General features: G+C 47.6%; 1 protein-coding gene and 1 long non-coding RNA gene across 2 annotated transcripts; both read right to left on the reverse strand.

The window, feature by feature from the left end:
- Positions 1-288: 288 nt before the first annotated feature.
- On the reverse strand, positions 289-19,382 carry ALDH4A1 (aldehyde dehydrogenase 4 family member A1). Its single transcript, XM_087944799.1, has 15 exons — positions 19,300-19,382; positions 15,402-15,495; positions 13,636-13,728; positions 12,480-12,527; positions 10,637-10,792; positions 9,061-9,210; positions 8,338-8,412; positions 7,866-8,053; positions 6,605-6,678; positions 5,391-5,587; positions 4,408-4,455; positions 3,903-4,055; positions 3,392-3,513; positions 2,508-2,626; positions 289-2,071 (listed from the first exon to the last, which is right to left on the reverse strand). Exons 1-15 carry the CDS (start codon positions 19,350-19,352, stop codon positions 1,959-1,961), a joined length of 1,683 nt encoding a protein of 560 aa, XP_087800925.1. The 5' UTR covers positions 19,353-19,382; the 3' UTR covers positions 289-1,958.
- LOC148129418 (uncharacterized) lies at positions 15,504-17,874 on the reverse strand. The gene is made up of 3 exons (XR_015745525.1): positions 17,803-17,874; positions 17,707-17,769; positions 15,504-17,648 (listed from the first exon to the last, which is right to left on the reverse strand). It is a non-coding gene; the product is annotated as an uncharacterized LOC148129418 (long non-coding RNA).
- Positions 19,383-23,104: the final 3,722 nt, after the last annotated feature.

A 23,104-nucleotide genomic window follows, 5' to 3' on the forward strand; every position in this document is an offset into this window, starting at 1 on the left:
AAGCTCCTTCATTTTCAAAATGTTTCTGTATTAAAATGTGAATCATGCTCCAAAATTTGGAAGTTTTTGACGCTATACAGCAAGGCTACTGTATGCCCCCCCACACACAAATGGAAGAGCACTTCGATTCCTACCATGGACGAATGGTTGCCAAAGTTGATAAAGAGTTGGCTGAAATGGCAAAATGGACGTTATTTTGATTAAAGAAAAGGATATAAGTGCTCTTGTTTCCACACGGAGACCGCTTCGGAGCTTTGTGCTTGGAGTGGGAAAAGAATTAAATTTTGATTTTGGGTTTTACAGATCCTTATAGAAATGGCTAGTTTATAGGATTATGAAAAAAAAAAACCACGAAAAGTTGTGATTTGTTGTTAAATGCCTTATTTTACTGCAACAGGGTCAGAAGTCATTACCTTTTCTTTTTCCTAATCCTTCCTCACTTCTCTTCCCCCTCTTCCTCCCTACTGCTTTCCTTACTTACTTTCGTATTTTGTACGTTATTTTATCTTACAACACAATAAGAATTACGATTATTTTTTTTAAAGGAACAAAAAGAGCTTCAAGGAATGACCTCAAGACTTGGTAGTTTCCCATATTGGAGGTTTTTTTCCTTCTCTGGAAACGATGAGCCATCATGAAACGGGGAGATATTTATTTAGCTACCCTAGTTGGGTATTTTTCTTTCTGTTTTGGAAGCACATCCAGTGTTGAGACCTTTCTGTGGTAACAATCAACTGCTGCCGTTCTCGGAGGGTTAAACAGACTTAAATAAAGGCAAAGCAAGCAAGAAAGGAGTCTTTTTGTGCAAGAAAAATTAAGAGCAGATTTTGGAGCATTTCAGTCCGTACAGGAACTTGAAGTGATGGAAATGCGATGTGCATAAACACACACAAAAAAAATGGAAATGTAAATTCAGCTTGGCAGGAAATCATGACAACATGAGTCTGGACCAGGAATCAAAACAATTATCTAGGAACAAAAGCGATGAGTAAGATCGGAGTTTCAGAACTAATGGAGTAAGAACCAAATTGGTTTACATCTGCTTACGCGATCCGTTATATAAATCCATTTTCCAAAGCTACAAGGGCTAAAAATGTTAGTCAGCAATACAGGGCAAATGGTGTAGCCATGATGCACAAACACAGTCGTGGAGATCTTTTTTATATATATAAAGCTTTTATGCCCTTTAAGGTACTGCAAATTATCGGTTCGTCAGCCTTTCCTCAATCGATCGGTTTCATACATTCGATTTTTATTCTTCCGTCCCTTGATTTTAGAGCTTTTTGCAGAGAATTAGTTTAGTTGGCAAGCTAGCAAAAGTCCCCCCTTTTTTTAAAAGCATTGCTTCTCCCTGATTTGAGTGTTCACATTTTTTACAAAAATAGATCTTTTAAAAAGAACCAGCATCCCATCTGGAGGGTGAACTGTCCAAGCACTCAAGCGAAAACTTTTCAGCAAAAATGCCAGCCCACCTCTTCCTTAGGAGGCACGAGAAGGAAGTTTCTAGGCGCTTGGCTCTTCTTGGGTGTTGATCGATGCTCGCAATTCCTCCGGATCTGCTTTCTCCCTGGCTCCGTTTCTTGAACGAAAGAGATTCACCAGGCTGCCTTTAGCATAAGTTACTTCTCCCCTCCAAAGGCAGCCAAAATTTTTATCAGAAACAAGATACAAAAGTTGAAGAATGCACATTTTAAGAGGGTTCAGCAGGCAAAGCCTCGCCGGAGAAATCAACAAACATGGCAGTGCTGAAGCGGAGGAATAAATTTTGATTTTTTTTTTTCAGTAGGATTATTATTTTGTTAATTCTCCAAAGGTGTCCAAGTGAGAGAGAAGGAAATCGATTCACTCCTTGCAATTTGTGCCTGAGGAGAGACGGGCAAGGAAGGCTGCTGGAGAGAAACACAGCCCATCGCACCAACGGTCACCGCCCAAGACTTCCAAGGGACCCATAAGCCACGTCACTGCATGTAAGGGTACTTCCAGTCCCCCAGGGGCTCGTGGGTCTCCTTCACCGCCTGGGGAGACGTCCACCGCAGGATGTAGTGAGCGCTGCCCGGCTTGTCATTGGTTCCTATGTCCAAAAAAGAAGAAAGGAATGCATTGGCATCCTCTGCGACCGAACGTGCCAAGTCGCTAGACCTCACACTGTCCCACGAAAACCACAGGCTCGCTTTCCCACGTCTTGCCTGGGGCCGTCGTGTGGTTGCGAGAAAGTGGTTGCTGAGCTTGTTTCGCGACTCACAAGAATTGGGCGACGGGCGAAGGCGGCCGCAGCGTGTCAGAGGCTCCCTTGTTTGTGCCAACGACCCACAACGAGGTGTAGCGGTTAACAAACGTTTTGTCTGTACTTGGGAGCCGTTGGCAGGGATGGGGAGACCCATAACAATGATGACAAGGATGATAACGGTGATGACAACAAGAGCGCCAAATCATAAAGTGGTGCAAAATATTCTCACAACAGGCCAGGGGAGAAGCACGCCCGCCCCCAATCTGACCCCTCCACGTACCTGATGCCCGAGAGCCCCCAAACGGCTGCTGGGCCACCACCGCACCGGTGGATTTGTCATTGATGTAGAAATTCCCGGCCGCGTTCCTTAGCAGTTTGGTGGCTTCATCGATCACGGCCCTGAGCAAAGAGGATGGGACGGGAAAGAGTTCAGAATTCCCAGCAAGGGGGCAGAAGGGTTTTAGCCCCTTCCCCAGAGTTCTAAGATATACTAAAGGTGGCGCTCATATGCCACTGCTGGGGGTCCTCTTCCCCAGGGCCTAAAAGGTAAAAGGTTCCCCTCGCACATCCGTGCTAGTCGTTTCTGGCTCTAGCAGGCGCTGCTCATCTCCGTCACAAAGCCGAAGAAGAGCCGGCGCTGTGTCCGAAGACGTCTCCGTGGTCATGCGGCCGGCAGGACTAAACGCCCGAAGGCCCACGGAACGCTGTTCGCTTCCCACCAAAGGTGGTCCCTCTTTTTTCCACTTGCATTTTTTTACATTATTTCGAATTGCTAGGTTGGCAGAAGCTGGGACAAGGAACGGGGAGCTCACTCCGTGACGCGGCTACGCCAGGGATTCGAACCGCTGAATTACCGACCCTTCCTTTCTGATCGACAAAGCTCAGCGTCTTAGCCCCTGAAGCCACCGCCTCCCCTTTAAGATATACTACTCCAGATCAAAGGGGTTTCGTTAAGGCTGGGATATTGTGGCCACGACAACACTGAAGACTGGGGAACTTCTGGCCCGCTGCAATTGAGCTGGGAGAAGGTTAAGAGTATTTGGGTCTGGTCCCACCTCCTCCTTAAAACTGACCGTTATTTCCCAATTCTCCGGGACAGTAACATTCGATCCAAGTAGAGGGTGACCTCCCCACCCCATGACCACCCACCCCCCAAGTGCTTACTTATCCTGGGCAAACACCGCCCCTGTGAGGCCGTAGGGAGAAGTGCTGTCAATCAGGTGGAGAATATCCTTGTATTGTTTCTCTGGATAGACGTACACCGACAGAACTGGCCCAAAGATTTCCTGCGCGCGCGGGGAAAGAGAGAGAAAACGAACTGAAATTAAAGGCCGGTGCATAGGGGAAAACCATCGTCTAGGTTTCTGTCAAACTTTGGGGGGGCACTTTCGCTAGGAAAATTACGTCTAAAGTGAGAGCCCACTGTGTATCGCTGTGGAGGCGCCTGAACTACATTTTCCAGCACCTGTTGGGAGCCCTGGAGAGGGTCTGCCAAGAGCTGAATTAAACGGTGTGTTTGCAACAATCAGAGATGCTTTTAAACTCTCGCAGAAAGGTGCGTGGATGAGGACTGGCGCTCACCGGGAACAAGCAAAGACTGTGGGAGGTATTTAGCCTCCTCCCAAGGCAGGAGGATCACCCCTTGGTGCCCCCGCTCCCCATCGCAAAGACTCGCCTCTTGCATGATGGGATCCTTGGGGTCCTTTGTCTCCACAATGCACGGCTGGATAAAATAGCCCACCGCATCGTCGCAGCCGCCTCCGGCTAGGATGGTCAGGTTGGGTGAGGATTCGGCGTGCTTGAGCCATGTCTTGATGCGCACGAACGCCTGAAAGAAACAGCAGCAAAATGAAAAAAAAAAGTGCAGTTACATCCGTGTAGCAAAGAACTAACTTCTAATACAACAAGCGGAAAAAGATCTTAGGACAAGAACACGTAAAAGCAAACGGCCCAGGACGTGCTCCTCTCGACTTGAAAAGAGCTTGTGAAATGATGACGAAGGATGCGCTCTCTCAACATTGAAACTACTGTCTCTAAGAGTGCAAGTTACACACACACACACACACACAGACTTATTCTAAGGACTTGTTTGCACATGCAAATGTCAAAGCATAAAACATTCTGCCTGGGGTGGGGGGACGAAAGCTGGTTTAGACTCACAAGGAAGAATGAGATCTGACCTTGCTATCAATCACAGCGGAGAAGAACGTTCCGAAATCTTCAGCTGGCTGTGGAGAAAGCCCAACAAAGGAAAATATAAGGAGTTTGGGAGAAATTTGAACGTGGCTCCCTATTATCTACGAGTTCAGACTCTAGAGGCTGGATCTGGAGGTGGGAAGATCTCATGATTTTCAGCCTGTAAAGTTCTCCGATTCTAGAAATTTCCCCAAACTTTCAAAAGTCTCCCCCCGTGGTTTTTAGAAAAATAAAAAGGACCCCTGAGCTTACTTTTTCCCCTTCCTCCCTCCATCTCCCTCCTTCCTTTCGTGTTTCCTTTTATCTCTTAGACCAGGGGTGTCAAACTCAAGGCCCGCAGCCACATCTGGCCTGCGGGGTGCTTAGATCTGGCCCGGTGGGGCCACCCCGGAAACAACAAAGGACTGACCCGCGGTGCCTCTAGAGGGAGGGAAGAGGCACAGCAAAGGGTTGCAAGGAGGCTGTTGCAGCTGAAAACGGAGCTCGGGAGTCCATTTTGGCTGGCTGAGTGCTCGGGCCGCCACAGGTGCCCGACATCGAGTGACACTGGGCTGGCTGCACCCACACGGCCCCCGGAGGTCAAACACAACCCTGATGCAGCCCTCAATGAAAGCGAGTTTGACACCGCTGCCTTAGACTAGACCAGGGGTCTTCAACCTTGACAGCTCTGAGACTTGTGGACTTCAACTCCCAGAATTCCTCTTCCAGTCATGGGATTCTGGGAGTTGAAGTCCCACAAGTCTTAAAATTGCCAAGTCTGAAGACCCTTGGGCTAAACACATATCAAAGACCATCCTTCTATAGTCATGCCCCGAAAGTTAATTCTTAAGTCACACACACACACAAGAGCTCCTGTTGAGATGGAATGTGGGCCTGGGGAAACGGGGGGAGAGGGGAAGCCCCCCCATGGAGAAACGACTTTAGGGGCCTCAGAGGCAGCCGGGGAAGCAGCCAAGCCACAACTCACATCTCCCACTTTGATCTTCTGATGCTCCTCCAGCAGGCCGGCTTTGACGCGAGGCCACAGAGAGTCCGGCACATAGAGGCGGGAGCAGGCCGAGCACTTCTGGCCACCGTACTCAAAGGCCGAGCGGACTGTCCCGCTCACCACGCTGGGCACGTCAGCCGAGGCGTGGACGAAGTGGAAATTCTTCCCTCCGCATTCTGAGGATGGGAGACAAGTTGGGCGACTTAGTTGGGATGGAGGAGAGTCCAGTTACTTAAAAAAAGGTGTTGAAACAACGAGGAACCCCCCAGGTCTGTGTGGAATTGCTGGGAAGGGGTGCGGAAGGAGAAGCGCCTCCTCCACTAACACAGTGGGGACCCTGGAGAAATTGCACAGGTTGGGTGCCTGGCCGGTCCCTGCGAGATTGGCAAATACTTCCTCGCCGTGCTGGCAGAGAGAGAGAGATCGGGGGGCTTTCCGCTTGCCACCAAGCATCCGGGGTGCCGCTGGCTATTTGGTTTTAAAAGAGTCAGCCGGCGATACACGCAGGAGACCGTCAGCGCAGCGGATTAGGAAGCTACCCAAGCTGCAGTGGCGCAAGCGGTTAAGAGCGCAGTACGGCAGGGCTACTTCTGCGGAACTGCCGGGTGCCTGCAATTTGGCAGTTCGATCCTGACTGGCTCAAGGTCAACTGGCTCAAGGTCCTTCTGAGGTGGGTAAAAAGAGGACCCAGACTGTGGGGGGGCAAGAGGCTGACTCTGTAAAACCGCTTAGGGAGGGCTGTAAAAACACTGTGAAGCGGTATATAAGGGCTATTGCTATTTTCCTTCCTTCCTCCTTCCCTTCCCTTCCTTCCTTCTTTCTTCCCTTCCCTTCCTTCTAGTTAAAATACAGCATTGCAGGCAAACTCTGCCCACTGCCAGGAGTTCGATGTTGACCGGCTCAAGTTCGATGTTGACCGGCATGTTGACTCAGCCTTCCATCCTTCCAAGGTTGGAAAAACAAGGGCCCAGATTGTTGGGGGGCAAGAGGCCGACTCTGTAAAACCGCTTAGGGAGGGCTGTAAAAACACTGCAAAAGCGGTATATAAGTCTCAAGTGCCATTGCTATTGCTACCCAACGTTCTTTGGATTCACGATGAAGAGCTCTTCTGGGGTTGTTGGGGGTTGGTTGTTGTTTTTTGCCTTCTCGGGGTGGATGGGAAATAAAATCAAATAAACATTCCCATTTCTTACCCCCAGCCAGCCGAGGGAAAGTGCGATAGCGGTCGAGATTTTCAGAGACCTGCTTCCAGAGACGCTTAAAAGTCCTTAAAAAAAAGAAAAGAAAAAAAGATGATCAGAAAAGACCTTAATGGTTCCACTTTTTTTCTCTCTCTCTTCTACTGGCACTAAGCCAGTGACAAGGTCTGGATGCACACAAGGGCAGGGGCAGGCCTTTTCAAACTCACACCCTGCTGGGGGTCCGACTGGGGTTAGCATGAAGCACCTCTCGTTCTCTTAGCACTTCCTTTCTCCCTATGCCACAACTTCTGAAACCTGAAACTTTTTAAAAACAACAACAACAATAACACTGAGACAAAATTCTTTGCAAGGAGGCGGCTGGCTATTTAGTTATCTATCAGCAGAGGTTATCTTGGGAGTGTGGGGGAGTGAGAAGGGCCTACTCCCCCCCCCTTCCCCAATGCTTGCAAATCTCTGGCTCTCTGAAAAGGCGGTGTGACTATTAAAACCGCCAGGCGCTCATATGCGGAGGAGAGAAGAGAAGAGGAAAAAAAAGCTATGCTCGGTTGGTTGCTCCCCTGCTCCTTAAGCGGGGCGAGAGGAGGGAAGGCTCATAAATTAAAAGGCAGAGTGTGGAACTCCTGGGGTGAAGCTATTAGCATTTTTATTGTTTTGGAAAAGCAAGAAGTTGGTCACACTTGAAATCGAGAAAGGGGAGGAGGAGGGGAGGGGGGGGAGGGAGGAGAGAAAAGCCCAGAAAGCCAGAACTGTTTCCCTTTCGGGTTGCAAATCCCTGGGACCTAAAAAGGGGCTTCTGAAAAACAGGGCGGAAACAGAGCAGGCGAAAGCATAACAACAACGAACCATCTGCCTTGACCCAGGAAGCTTTCTCAAAATATAAACATTCGTTCTGTCGAAAGTCTTAGCTCGATTGGACCTTTTTTTTGGAGGGGGGGGGAAGGATTGAGAAGTGTTGGGGGTTGAAGTCGGAGCGCCTGGACCTCCGCTTTCCATTCTAGGTCGGGTTTTTTAGCTGTTTTGAGTGATATGGGTGGAGTCCTCAAAGATGCTTTCTGTCCCAGTGAGAGGGAGGTTAGGAAAGCTGCAAGTGACAGGAAGTGACATGGTTTCAAAAGGCCCAGCGTTTGTAAGATAGGATACACGGGGCTTCCTTAAATTGAGGAGTGGGGCCCCCAGGGACACAAACACACAAACATACACACACACACAGAGTGTCATCCTTCCCACCCTCTGCTGGGCAAGCCACGCTTACGGGACGCTGCCGGTGAAGTTGATGCCAGCCAAGTGCTCCGAGCCGGTTACGGTGTCCCCGAATGTGGTGCCCTCTGCTGGGACAAACTGGATGACGCTGGGAGGCAGCCCGGCTTCGAGGAGGATCTGGTAGACGGCGTAACTGGACAGCAGGGCCGAGTCGCTGGGTTTCCAAAGGACCACGTTGCCCTGGCAGAAGAGGGAGCGGGGGGGGAAGGTTGAGGGGGAAAAAAAAGAGCCCTCTTTAGCTTCTTCGGGATGCAAGCTCGAAGGAGGACCTAGTCCTCAAGGGCGCGAAGGGATTGTTTTTGGGGGATCCCGAGAAGCGCTTCCACAGCTGGTGAGGCAGAAGCAGAGAATATTCTGTTTGTAGGCGCCCCCAGAAGCAGAAAAGAGACTCTGTGTGTGTGTGTGTGTGCCCATTTTGAAAGGCTGCGGTTGGGAGGCGCAAAGAAGGGATCCGCGGAACTCACCATCAACGCCGGGGCTCCCGCCAGGTTCCCTCCGATGGCGGTGAAGTTGAAGGGGGAGATCGCAGCCACAAAGCCCTGCGGGAGAGGAAAGGGGAAGTGGTAAAAAGGGTGCAGGATAAAGAGGCGCACCCCCCCTCGCAAGCCCCGACCTCGGACCGACTGGGGCCTGGAGCCTGAGGGACAGTGACCTCTTTTTTGAAAGCGTGGCTGTTCCCCCGCCCCCCGTTTCGAGATTCTTAAGTCCTCGTGCCAGAAAAGGTGTGTGGAGAGGAAGCAGCAGGACGGGTGGGGACGGGTAGGGAATAACAGATCATTTCTGTTTTGCTGTCTGTTAAGGGAGGTGAGGAGGGTACCTCATGCTTGCTTTAGCTTCCAGTTTCTCTCCTCACTATCTTGGGAGAAACAAGAACGACACCCCCAATGTGCGTGATTCCTAAATAGCCATTTTTATGATCTGTACAGAAGCACAGTGGCCTGGGGGGTTGTTTAAAAGGAGGAGGGTGTGTGTGCAAATGCCTCTCCCTGCTCGTTGGAAAGTCCCCTGCTTGGGCAAGGGGACTGGACAGCCCTCAGCAGCTCAGTGGAGAAGACACACACACACACTTTAATTCTCTGGAGCTCAACTTCACACAACCCCCACACACACCCTTACCAGGTGATGGCAAAAGACGGGGCTCAGTTTCCCCCAGATCCTGCCAAATCAGAACTGAACGCTGACCCTACCTCCAGCCCCCGATACACCAGGCTGTTGGTGCTGGGCGGGGCGCTGATAGGCTGCTCCTCCTCCAACTCCAGGGCGTATTTAGCGTTGAAGCGGAAGAAGTCCGCCAGTTCTGCGGCCGCGTCGATTTCTGCTTGGATGACTGTTTTAGCCTGGAGATAAAGGGGGGAAGGGGTAAGCATGTCAAGGCAAGACTGTAGAGGGGTTTTTTGGGGGGTGGGGGGGGGGAGCAGAGACTTTGGACAAAGCTAGCAACATCTCAGGGTTAGCAACCGACAGCCGCTAAGCCAAATAGAGTAGAGTAGAGTAGAGTAGAGTAGAGTAGAGTAGAGTAGAGTAGAGTAGAGTAGAATTCTTTATTGGCCAAGTGTGGTTGGACACCCAAGGAATTTGTCTTGGTGCAAATGCTCTCAGTACACATAAAAGAAAAGATACATTTGTCAAGAGTCAAGAATAATCAGGTACAACACTTAATGATAGTCATAGGGAACAATAGTAGAGTAGAGTAGAATAGAATAGGGATAGAATAGGAATATAATAGAATAGGAATAGGATAGAATAGGGATAGAATAGGGAATAGAATAGGAATAGAATAGAATAGGAATAGGATAGAATAGAATAGAATAGAATAGAATAGAATAGAATAGAATTCTTTATTGGTCAAGTGTGGTTGGACACCCAAGGAATTTGTCTTGGTGCAAATGCTCTCAGTACACATAAAAGAAAAGATACATTCGTCAAGAGTCAAGAATCATCAGGTACAACACTTAATGATAGTCATAGGGAACAATAGTAGAGTAGAGTAGAATAGAATAGGGAATAGAATAGGGAATAGAATAGAATAGGGAATAGAATAGGGAATAGAATAGAATAGGGAATAGAATAGGGAATAGAATAGGGAATAGAATAGGGAATAGAATAGAATAGAATAGAATAGAATAGAATAGAATAGAATAGAATAGAATAGAATAGAATAGAATAGAATTCTTTATTGGTCAAGTGTGGTTGGACACACAAGGAATTTGTCTTGGTGCAAATGCTCTCAGTGCACATAAAGGAAAAGATACATTCGTCAAGAGTCAAGAATAATCAGGTACAACACTTAATGATAGTCATAGGGAACAATTAGAATAGAATAGAACAGAACAGAACAGAATTCTTTATTGGCCAAGCGTGATTGGACACATAATGAATTTGTCTTGGTGTAAATACTCTCAGTATACATAAAAGATACATTAAGAATCAAGAATCATGACGTACAACGATAGTCACAGGGTGCAATCAAATCATACTAGGAAACAGTCAATATAAATCGTAAGGATACAAGCAACAAGATTACAGTCATACAGTCACAAGTGGGAGGGGATGGGTGAAAAGGAGTGATGAGAAGGTTAACAGTAATAGTAGTGTACACTTTGTAAAGAGCTGAATAGTGTTGAGGGAAATATTTGTTTTTTATCCCACCCAAGGAAGCTTCTAATACAATTGCAACATATTTCTTCATTTCGCCTGGGGCTGTGCTGGTTTCCCCCCTTCAGAAGGGCTGTGACACCCCAAGCCAGCCATGCACCCACTTACCTGTCCCACCATGGTCTTGGCTAAGATCTCTGCCCTTCTGGGCCCGCTCAGGATGTCGGCCGCTTTGAAGAAGACCTCCGCCCGGTCCTGGATGGGCCGGAGGTCCCATTCCTTCCGGGCACCCAAAGCAGAGACAATGGCCTTATTCAACAAGTCCTAGAGGTTGGCAAGAGAATTAAAGGGGGTTCGTTTCAGCAAAACAACAAAGAAACATTGGAGGTCCTTCCCTGCAAAGCCTCCCACCGTTATTTATGAACCGAGGACAGGAGTTTTTCGGAAGGAAGTGCAGCACAGGAGACTCACAGACACACACGCACTTTTTTTAATGCTAGAACCACCAAGGGAATTGTGGGACTCACTGCCACAAGGGCGGCCAGTATCTCGGTTGGCTTTAAAAACAGGTTAATCCCTTACGACTCCCATCCATCAAGGGCTAAACATTTTGTCAGGTGGTGCTCCATTCAAAATTCAAGAAAGAAAAACTTAGACTCAAAGTTCAAATGAGTCTTCCAATTAAAAGTTGTGAATATGATCATGTGGGCATCTTCAGGTGGTGATGAGGCCTCTGTCCGTTGACCTTGACATATTTTGATAAAGATTTGCAGCTGCGCAGAGAGAAGAAAGCTAAGCGAGGAATAGAAACCTAAAAGCAGGAATTTATACTCCCCCCCACTCCTCATTTACACAACACAAGAATGTAACACCTCCAGCTCTCTTCCCAGACATATCCCCTCCCCCCGTTACTTATGGCAGCCAAAAGATGCAAAGCAGTAGAAAAGATCTTGAAGGCTGACACATTTCCTCTTTTTCTAATAACCCAATTATTCACAAAGGATGGCCGGAGGTGACCAAAAACTTCTGTGATCCGGTTTTGTTCTGACCTGGGCTTTCCCCAACAGCACAAAGCTGAATCCTCATCCAGATGAACCCCTTTCGTTTGATTTACAATGAATTTCCTCTCCAACAAAGTCCTGGCCAACAATCTTTCACAATAGTTCCCAATTACAAACCTTTATCAGGCTTGGAGAGGAGCCAGGCCGATATCTTTCAGACACAGCAATACTTGGCAAGCATGCCAGAATGGACATTTAATTGTTTCCTGCAAAGCCCCTCTCCCCTTTCGCTCCTCTTTTATTCCCTAGGGAAGGGGCCATTCACCATCCACCTGTGGCTTTACTCCCGAGTTGGCCCTTGTTCCTCAGCTGTTCCCTTCGTCTGGCAGCTCTGTGCATGCGCACACTGGGATCAGGCTCCAGCTGTTCTTCTGCCTCACTAATCTCCAACTCCGAAGGCAGCTGATAACTGTTCAATGGCCTTGGCCCCATCTCTACCTCCCACACAGAGCCTTCGTCAGAGCCCTTCCCAGACTCCAGGACTGGCCCAGGTTCCTCCCCAACCTCCTCCCTGTCCGAATCTGCTTCCAGCTCCACTGGCTGCTGTTGGCCACAACAGGTTTCAGGGTTTTTTTTTGTATAACCCTGCCTTCACCGGGCACTCCTTTATCTATAGGCTGTGTTGTGGTTACAGCTCCTAATGGCTGGCACGGAAGAGTAATTGGGTAGGAAACTTCCCAATGAAGGGTTAAATTCTGCTGCCTCAGGAAGGAGAAAATAAATTCATCTCAAAGGCAGAAACGGTGAGACTCAACGCCTGGAGTCAGGGGACAGAACAGTGAGTCGCTCAGACAAACAACGGGTCACCCTCCTTTGTAGACGGCTCTCGGGAACTGACAAATTATAAAACGTGCTCGCAAGTACAGCCTCAATCCAAAATGATTCCTACCTGTGAAAATTCCCACTCCTCCCCCCCAAAAAAAAGTCACACCACAGGATGCGTTGCTCACCTTATCAGCGTAGCAGTATTTGGCCACTCGGTGTAAATGTTTAAAGGGCTGGAAAATAAAAAGAGGAAGAAAAAACGTTTGACAATTTTGACCAGCGATCCTCCGAGTGGAATCCAAAACCCCCTTGTGCGCTTGTTTTAAACAGAAACGCCTCTGGTTATTTTAAAGTAAGCGTTCCAACCGCGGGAGATTCCCCAAAAGAAACACAGCGAGTATAAAATACTTCTGAGCAGTACTGACCGTTATCCCCAAACAGAGACTTATAGGCCTTTGGTCAAACATGGATCAATCCACGCTCTTTTTACAAGTAAAACTAGAGTCTGCAATTTTGGGGAAAGACACGGGGGGATTGTATATCACAGCTTGTTCTGACCTGGCTCCCAAACACGACAAGCCCTTTGTAGCTAATGAAATGTTTCCCTTTAGTAGAAGCACCAGCGGACACCCTCTCACAGCAGGCTGCAAGGTCTCCAAGTTCTTTGAAAAGTGAGGCTCGCTCCCTTTTCCCCTGAACTGGCCCAACACCTCAGGAGTCTTTCCTTCGCTCTTCCCACACTTGCAAAGGAAGTCCTGGAAGGTGTGCTCACTCTACACACACACACACACACACACACACCCGCAGCTGACACACACACACACGCTCAGAAGGCACTGCAAATTCCAAGAAGAATTCTGATAATTTCCAGAAAGGATTTGGAAGGGCAGGCTATCAGTGGTGGACCAGCAGGGAGATGAATAGTTGTCTACCACAATCTATTCATCTGCACCCCCTGCCTTTTATCCCCAAAGCTAGGGCGGGGCTTTGCTAGCAGTAATGGCTCTTCCGTCCCAAGGACCGGCCCATAGATTTCCACTGCTCTCCTCTCCTCTGCCTTCTGAGCATCTATGCATCAGGCACTGGACTCAGCTGTTCCTCCTCTTCCTCATCAGCCACCTCCAGATCTGGGGGCTGTGGACTCTCCATCTGAGGGCTGACGGACGGCCCAGGCTGTCTCTCTTTCTCTGACAGCTCCATTCCCTCTTCCCCCTCTCAGGTGCTGACCCTGATTCCCACCTCCTCTGATTTGGACGCCGAAGGGGTCGGTGGCCGATAGGCCACAAACATAGCTGTTATATCAGAGTACCAATGAAGCAGGCCCTTCCTGGTGGAACTTACCGACACTTGATACCTCACGTCGGCTGTCCACACTTTCTCGCCCCCAACGACACACGGGATCTCTTCGGTCTTGCCCTTCAAGTCATTCAGAGCCTATATAGAAGGTAACAACTTTGTAAAGAGGTTAGCTATCTCTCCCGTTCCCCAGATCACAACAAATTCTTTCTCTGATCCTTGCGCTGCTCACACCTTGCCTGTTCTGGAGACCTCCTTGTGCCTCCCTTCTCTTCATTCCTGTTCTGGCCCAACCGGGTTCCCAGAGAGCAAACACAGACAAAGGCAGCAGCCCCCCGCCTTTTAAGGTTTAATAACGAATTCTGTTCTGAAGGCTGCTTTCCACTAATTAGCTCCGACAAGAAAAAGGCTTGCCAAGTTGTTTGTCAAGGCTGCCAAAAACCCACAGATAAGAACTAATTTACAAGATTCACGAACTAAGATGTCCACCAGTTGAGCTTCAGAGCTTCTTTGCTGTCTGCAAAGAACGCTTTTCCAGACCTGGCTTTTTATCTTCTTGCGGGAGGGGCCATGACCTTGCAGCCTTACTCCCGAGTCGCCTGTGCTGCTGTAATTGTTCTTTCCTCTGAGTAATTCTTCGTGCACGTGCACTTGGCACAGGCTCCTCGAACCTCCTCATCACTGCTGCCAGCCCCCACAATCCCTGAAGGCAGCAGTCCACTCCCGGATGGTCCTGGCCCCTCATCTGAGTCCTTCTTTCCCCAGCCATCTGCACCTGCTGCCGGCTAACCACAACAATTCCCCAAATAGGATACAGATAGTTCTCAACTTACAATAGTTCATTTAGTGACTGGTCAAAGCTGTAACAGCACTGAAAAAAAAAATGACTTAGGACCCTTTTTCAGAGTTATGAAGCATCCCTGGGGTCACGTGATCAGAATTCAGACGCTTGGCAACTGACTCACATTCATGACAGTTGCCGTATACCCAAGGTCAGGTGATCCCCTTTTGCGACCTCCTCGCAAGCAAAGTCCCTGGGGAAGCCAGATTCACTTAACAACCGCGTTACTAACTTTTCAACTGCCAGGATTCACTTACCACCTGTGACAAGAAAGGTCATAAAAACGGGGCAAAATTCACTTAACATATGTCTCGCTTAACCGCAGAGATTTTGGGCTCAATCGTGGTCCTAAATCAAGGACTCTCTGTATTTGTGTTGCTGTTCTGCACAACCAAAAAGCCTGCTGTCCTTCCTACCTTCCTGGCAGCCCTTTGTACATGCGCAGAGTCCATCTTTCTTCCTCGCTTCATATCCCTCCCCCAAATCCTACTTTCTCCAAACCTTCAATCTTGGAATCTTTTAACTGCCCATTACCAGCAAGACAGGGCCACTAAACAGCAACCACGGCTTGTGATTACCGCCAATCGAAAGTGAAGCTTTGCTTCTGTAGCTGAGCAAGCGGACCCTGCAACGAGAGCTCGGGTTCCACGCGTGTTGCTGCCCATTGACTGGATGCTCTAGCTCAGGGATGTCCAACTCAAGGCCCACGGGCCACATCCGGCCCTCCTGAGCTCTGTTTTCGCTGGCAGAGGGTTGCAGGAGTCCGTCGCAGCCAGAAACAGAGCCAGTTTTTGCTGGCAAAGTGCTCGGGCCACCACAGACGCCCTGACACGAGTGACGTCAAGCAGGCCACCTGCACCCTGGCCAACCCCCCCCCCAACAAACCCTGATGCAGCACTCAATGAAGTTTGATACACCTGCTCTAGCTACTAGGCCACAATGAGGACTCCCCTCTCTTTGTCTCTCTCACCTGCTGGAGGGCGGCTCGCTCAGGGCTCCCAGGTTTGAAGGCCAAAATGGGTTCGTTGACCACCTTGACTGAGGCACGGTGCTGCCATCGCAGGCTGTGGGGGGTGGGAAAGAAGAGCAAAAAAAAAACACACACCCCAAGACATTATTTCGCTTTATGCGAGAATCACAAGGGGTCCCTGAGACACCTGCAGGCCTGATATACTAAAGCTTTGGTTCTTCAGTTCCAAAGAGGGCTGCGCTGTTAAAAGAGGAAGGGCGAATGAATGGGGGAAGCCACGTATATTGCTTTGAAGTTCTAGGAGAAAGAGGGAAGAAAGAAATGCAGGCGAACAAGTGCAGTAATAAACACCCAAGTAAGCATTAAACCAGGACTAAAAACAGAGAGGGAAATTTAAAACTTGAACCTTGCATTATTTGTTTTTTTAAGGAGTGCAAAATGCTGCCGTTTTCTGTTATATATTTTGCAAAACAGGTCTTTTAACGAGACAGGCACAGGAATAATCTATAAAGATTCCCTCACAGGCATTGATACAGCTTTGCAGGTAGCAGTACATAAGTTGTTTGCTCCTGTTGAGAGGCTTCATTGCCTTCCTAAGCTATAAATAACCACACCTATCGATTTCTTCCCCCAATGACTGCTCAATGACTTCCCTCCCCATTTCTTTTTCCTTGCGTGTCATGCTTCTTACATTGTCAGTCAGAAAACAAGGCCATGCTATGGGATTTACAGGCTGTGCCAGGAACTTGTTCTCAGTCTGAATGTTGTAAATAAAATGTGGTTCACCAAAGTTTAAAGTGTGGTTTCTCCCCTAGGGACTCAAGACTGAACAAAGCAGTAATTTACTGAAAATCCCTTTTGTAAGTTTGATGTGAGGCAGTCAGTTTCCCCAATCCGAGCCTAATACTCACAAGTGGGTGTATTTTTTTAAAAAAGCAGAGACACGCTATGAAATATGGAGAGTATTTACTCCACGATACCACTTTCTGAGAAGGCAACTGTTCTTTTATAACCTTTCCTCTCCAACTCTTTCTTGCTTTCCACATTCCAAGCAGGAATTTGTGATCAGCAAAATGCACGCTTGAGGAGGTGGACTTTTGTACCTCGGCTGCTGCAAAGTTCGATCTACTCTGCCTCAGCAGGCTTTTGAGGCATAACCTTGAGTTTGAAGGCTGGGGACACAAGTTGAAAGCAAAAGATCTGAGCAAAAAAAAAGTTCAGCTGTTCAGTTTCCTTGCTCCCAGGTTGGCTTTATCTCAACCATTGCTGATAAGCCCAAAGCCCTACTAATTCTGATAAAGACCAGAAAGGAAAGTGCCTGTAGATAAAGAGAACACATTCAGAGGTAGACCTGAAATGGGAGAAGGAGACTGAACTTTCTGGGCCCCCAAATTTAAAGCTTTCCATTGGATTGGGCCTTCCTTAACCAAATCACTTAGGAATTTAGAGGTAGTCCTTGACTATGACCACAATTGGGCTCCTATCACTAAGCAAGGTGGAGAGCCATGCCTGATTGTACTATCTTTTTTTTTTTTTTTGCCATGGTTAAGGGAATGACTGCAGTTAAGTGAATCACATTATTAAGTGAATCACATAATTAAGTTTAAAAAAGGCGACTTCCCACGTTGCTTGAAAGTGATTGGGAGGGTTGTAAATGGGGATCACATAATCCCATAATAGTGCAACTGTCCTAAGTACAAGCCAGTTGACAAGGGTCCTGATTTCGATCTCGTGACCACAGGGACGCTGCGAGGGTCCTTAAGGGCAAAAACTGGTCATTAAGTCACTTCTTTTCTAAGTGACGCTGTAACTTGGGTCACTAAACAAATGGCCGTAAGTGGAAGACTACCTGCATAACTTGTCACAGCTGTTTTTAGCAGTTTTATTGGGCTTCTGAAGTCAAGTTTTAAGTCACCTCTGAGGTCAATTCTTCCTGCGCTGCAAATAGTTCTAAAACATTGACAAGCAAAGGCAATTGTTTTTAAATTGAAATTACGCTGCAGCTGGAAACCGGAAGGCCAGTTTGATCTTCCAGCCCTGTCAGATCTGTATCTTCTCAACTTATATTGCTTTTATTGTTTTCTAGTATGATTTGATTGATTATAGGTATTCTATGGCTATCACTAAGTGTTGTATCTATGATTCTTGATGAATATATTTCATTTTTTCTTATGTACACTGAGAACATATGCACCAAAGACAAATTCCTTGTGTGTCAATTACACTTGGCCAATAAAGAATTCTATTCTATTCTATTCTATTCTATTCTGCTCTGCGCTCCACTCCATTCCAATTCCCATTCTACTCTATTCTATTCCTTATTCTGTTCTGTTCCTTATTCTATTCTTTTATTCTATCCTATTCAACCCTATTCCTATTCCCTATTCTATTCTATTCCTACTCACCAAGCAAAAAGACACACACACAGAGAGAGAGAATTTTCCACTAGCCTATGACAGAGCAAGAATATTTCATCACCATGACTAACCTGTCTCTTTTTTCTTAAGCTCCAGGCTGGAATGCAGAGTTTAAAAAAGGAAAAGGAAAAAGGGTTAGTGTTTTTCCCCCCCTAAAGGAGCTGAACTTGGCACTGGGGGGAAAAACGGATCCAGAAGGCACACCTGCCAGGTTCCCTTAGGAGGAAGATAAGGGAAACAGCAAATAAAGAGAGGGTGAAAGAAAGAAAATGCATATTTATTATTATTATTATTATTATTATTATTATTATTATTATTATTATTATTATTATTATTATTATTATTATGTTATTATTATTATTAATTATTAATTATTATTATTATTATTATTATTATCATTATTATTATTCTGAATGAAACTCAATTGAACATTTAAAAAACGTATCACAAATATCATTGACTGGCACTGATGGTTGATATAGGTTGTTGCCATTATTATTAGCATCTTAGTATTAGTATTATTACTATTATATTTATTATTTGTCTTTATTATCTTTATTATTACCAGTCTGTATTATCTTTATATCTTTACTGCTATTACTATTACTATTATTGTTGCTGCTATTATTATTGATAATAATGATATTATTATTATTATTATTATTATTATTATTATTATTATTATTATTATTATTATTATTATTATTATTAATTATTGTTGTTATTGTTATTATTATTATTCTGAATGAAACTCAATTGAACATTTAAAAAACGTATCACAAATATCATTGACTGGCACTGATGGTTGATATAGGTTGTTGCCATTATTATTAGCATCTTAGTATTAGTATTATTACTATTACTATTACATTTATTATTTGTCTTTATTATCTTTATTATTACCAGTCTGTATTATCTTTACATCTTTACTGCTATTACTATTACTATTATTGTTGCTGCTATTATTATTGATATTATTATTATTATTATTATTATTATTATTATTATTATTATTATTATTATTATTATTATTATTATTATTAAAGTCAATAATATTAATACAGCAATGACAATGAACGTAGCGCGAGCATAACCATTAGAATAATCACAAGAGCCCCAGCATTAAATGCTGCCGTGTGGAGACTTCCAAAAGGGGGCGAATCATTTCTTTAAAATTATTATGAATTATGAATTATTTCCCAAAATAAAGTGTGGGGGGCGGGAATCGGGGTGGAGCCCATCCCCTTGTTGGGGTGGTGTCCCAGTGACGGCCTTGCGCCCCCCGCAGGAGGGACCCTCCCTCCCCTCCCAAGAAGGGCCTGACACCCCCCCCCCACCCCATCCTCCCCGGCGGCGGGGCTGCCCCCGAAGCGCCCCGGGGGTCCGGCTGGGGAGGATGGGAGTGGGAGTCCCCGGTTGAGGGGACGCCTCCGCCCCACGGCTCCCCAGAGAAAAGAGAGAAGAGAGAGAGAGAGACTCACCTCAGCCCGCGGAGGGAGCCCGGCCGGCGGAGCAGAGCCAGCCGCAGCGCCATCCTATCCCCCGCCCGATCCTGAGGGAAGAGGTGGAAGGCGGCGAGGCCGGGCCGCGCGTGCCGCCAATCGGGCCGAACCATTCCTTTGGTGAGAACAGGGGTGGAGCCGGGTTTTTTTTTTTTGGACTCGTTGTCCCCCTCCGCGGGAAAGGGCACGATTATACCTCGTTTTATTAGATGGACACACGTATAAAACTTTCGGAAGCGTCTTTCAAAAGCTTTCCCAGGGAACAGGCAAGGAGCATCCTGACCCCCCCTCGGGCGCCGCGAATGGACGAGTCCTCTCGTTCCAGGGGAAAGGGGCGGGAAGCAAGACGAGCCAATCCGAAGGCGCCCTGGGAAGCACCAATCAGAGGCCGCGCTGGCGCTCCTCCTCCTCTTCCCCCTCCCCCCTCGAAAAGTTGCGTAATTAAGCAGGTGCGAGGGGGGCAGGGAGAAAGGAGGTGCAGGACTCCAACTCCCATCACTCTTAACGATGGGAACCGAGTTGCAATTTGGAGGGGGGTAAGGCGACCGATGCCCATTCATGCCAGCCTGCCTCGGCACGGTCAAAGGCCAACGATAGGCTGGCATGAAACCCAGCCGGTGGCCAGGTTTCCGCCCGCTTGGCACAGGGTGTCCTACCCTACAAGGAAGTTGTGTCTTCTGCGCTGATTTGCAATGGTGTGTGTGTGTGGGGGGGAATATGGACTTCCTGAGCCACATTGCCCTGGTGCAATGCCCGTTGGGGAAGACTGGCCAGTGGCACCGATCGCCAGGGGAGGAGGAGGATTCGCACTGGGGGTGGGTGGGTGGGAGGGAGGTCTGGGGGGAGAAAGAAAAGAGACTCAACACGAAAACTTTAGTAACCAGAAATTTTGGCATTTATTATTGTCAGGGGTTTCTTCCTCCGAAACCAAAAACACAACCAACTGTATCCCCAAGCCCCACCGAGAAGCTTCAAGAACATCCCTGATTGACAGAGAAAACCCGTTTGGTGCATCGTCATAATGAAAGAGAAGAAAACCTGGAGGCTGGGGGGGGGGGGGGTGAGCAGAGAGAAACCCACCCCCTTCTTCTTTAACGGAGAATCCGAGGAAGGGAAGGTTAAAGGAAGATCCAACCCCAGAAGCCCCTTCTCCAAGAATGGGGGAGGAATCGCCCCAATGTGGAACAGGGAGGAGTGGGCCACACCCTTTTTTTGGAGGGAGGGGGACAGGTTGGCTCTGTGCGCATGGAAGGTTTGGCACAAGGGAGGGGGGGGAGGGGGGCCCGTGGAAACCATCCTGTAGAAGAACAGGGGTCTCCAACTTTGGCCACTTTTAAGACTTGTGGACTTCAACTCCCAGAGTTCCTCAGCCAGCCAAGTCTTAAAAGTGGCCAAGGTTAGAGACCCTTGCCCCAAGAAGGGTCCTGAAGTCACAAATTGCTCAAATTTTAAGGTGGACACACACCCATACCCCCCTTTGGAGCAAGCTTCTCCTGGCAAGTGCACAAATACATGACATCTGGTTAGCCCCCAAAGCCCCCTTGAAAACAAACCGATATACAGAATATAAAGCACAATATTATGTACAACCCAGTAAACGTTTCCATTCTGAATAGTTGGCTTTTACAATATCAAAGACTCGGGCGACCTTTGCAAAAAGTGGACATAAGGTTTTGGGGTGCCAAAAAAACTATTGCTCTTGAATCGTCCTTCTCTGCCACCCTTTCATTCCCCTTTGCACGCAACCTCAAAAAAACAAAAACGTGGACGGTACACACTGTGTCGTGCTAGAAAATCCCGGCTTTCCCCCCATCGGTTTTAAAATGATAAAACACCGTTTTTTGGTCTTTTAGCAGCTCTGCAATTAAGTTCGACTTATTCCAGCCAAAGGTAGATTCGCAAACCGCACCTTCCCACTATGCAGCCTCCAGGGATGGCAAGGCTGAACGATGGGCTTTTGAGTACTTTCCCCCTGGACCACTGGATCCAGGAGGGAAGGGTGGCATCTCCGCTTCCCAAATCATTTGTGCAATAAACAAAGGCATGATACTGATTTTAAGGAATAGGGAATGTTCACAGGGAGGATTTGGGAGGCTTAACATTTCAGAAACAGGACTCGCGTCCTCATCATGGCTTGAGCTACAATTAAATTATACAATCCTAGGAACGAGATACAGTTTCTTTGGACGTTTTATTATTCTTTCTTTTTTTCCCCCTCTCCTTTTTAAACAACATGCATTCAACGAAGTAGGCAAAGGCGTCTCCCCACATTTTGTACAAACCCAGTTTGCTTCATGAATTGGACAGACCGCCATCGCCCCGCTAACAAGCGAAGGGAAATTGTTAGCCCCCCACCCCCCACCTTCCCCACCTCCCACCTGTCTTTAAAAACCCACAAGAAAACGCGAACGGTTAAAGTCTTTTTAAAAAGTGTCGCTTGGACACGGCCTTAAGAACACAAAACAAAGTATTTACAGCCTTACAGAAAGGGGAGAGAGAAAGGAAGGGATTGGAAGTAGGCCCTGCAAGCCCCCAACGTTATTATTTCTTCCTCCTTTTCCAAAATCGCTGCAGAGACCCTTAACACACTTCCTGCCTGACCGCTGCCAGCATCGTCGATGCCAACGCGAAGCCATGACGGGCATTAACTGACCGCAGTTACCACTCTGTTGACCCTTTCATGACAGCGGTCTCCAACCTTGGCAACTTTTAAGACTGGTGGGACTTCCAACTCCCCGAATTCTCCAGCCAGCGCTGGCTGGAGAATTCGGGAGTTGGAAGCCCACCAGTCTTAAAAGTTGCCAAGTTTGGAGTGCTTCAATCTCTCGCTTGGGACAGCCTCCCCGGTTTCCAAGCAGTGAAAACAACAACAACAACAAAAATCTTAAATTACAGCCTGCATATAATAATATTGGTGATCATTACTTTTATCGTTATGATTCCCGTATCGTCCTCACTTCATTCTTAGGCAATTTTTCCCCCACATTTCCCTTTTGACACCTACAAACGAAACCCCACAATTCTTGTGACGAGAGCCCAGGGGGTTCAAAAAGAGGTAAGGCGGAGGCTGGACACGTTATTCTCCACCCCGTGTGGGTAAAAGAACGGGGTGGGGAATTGGATTGTGCAGCCGCTGTCTTAACCTTTTTTTGTGGATAGTGAGGCAGGGGCCACCTGGTTCCAGCTAGATGAACGGCCCTTGCGTCCTCTGTGCAAAGGGGCAGCCCTTTCCTTGCCTAGGTACCCCCGACCACCCAGCAAGGGCCATGCCCACCTCCTCCGACCTTTTATTCACATGCCACCCGTTTAAAAGCTTACCCACCAAACCAGGCTTGTGCGTTCAGAAGTAAAACAGTAACAGGCACGATTGAGCAACAGGAAACCGGGGTCTGGCAAATGATCAGGTATTTGCGGTGACGGAAGAGCGAATTCTCCGCCGCCGCCGGGGGAGCTAAAACAACGGTGAGATCCGACCGATGCTCCAGGGAAAAGCCGCGGAGGCGTCTGGCTGGGAGAGGCGTCTTTCGCCCAAGCCGCCAGTTAATAAAGCGGCCCCAGTCGACGCTCCGGCTCGGTGAAAACTCAAAAAGGGGGCAGGCTTTTACGAAAGTACCGAGTACAGCATCGAGCCTTGCAAAAAAAAAAAAATGAAATGGAAATGGGGGGGGAAAAAATAATAATAGCAGCGGGGAGGTTTGGCTTTGAGGGAAAGAAAGAAAAAAAGGATGCAACTTTGGCTAGGGGAAGAAAAAAAACAGCAAAGGGTTTTAAAAAGCACTTTGGA

This window comes from Notechis scutatus, chromosome 16, assembly GCF_049901735.1.
Source record: "Notechis scutatus isolate UNSWTSFEM ecotype Mainland chromosome 16, rNotScu1.2, whole genome shotgun sequence".
Taxonomy (NCBI): Eukaryota; Metazoa; Chordata; class Lepidosauria; order Squamata; family Elapidae; genus Notechis; species Notechis scutatus.

Excerpts from the sequence above, each read along its gene's own strand:
- ALDH4A1 (XM_087944799.1), bottom strand. The coding sequence starts at position 19,352 with ATGGCGCTGCGGCTGGCTCTGCTCCGCCGGCCGGGCTCCCTCCGCGGG. Across the intron at positions 12,528-13,635 it reads ACGTGAGGTATCAAGTGTCG|CCCTTTAAACATTTACACCG; the intron begins GTAAGTTCCACC and ends TTTATTTTCCAG. Across the intron at positions 2,627-3,391 it reads GCGGTGTTTGCCCAGGATAA|GGCCGTGATCGATGAAGCCA; the intron begins GTAAGCACTTGG and ends CTCTTTGCTCAG.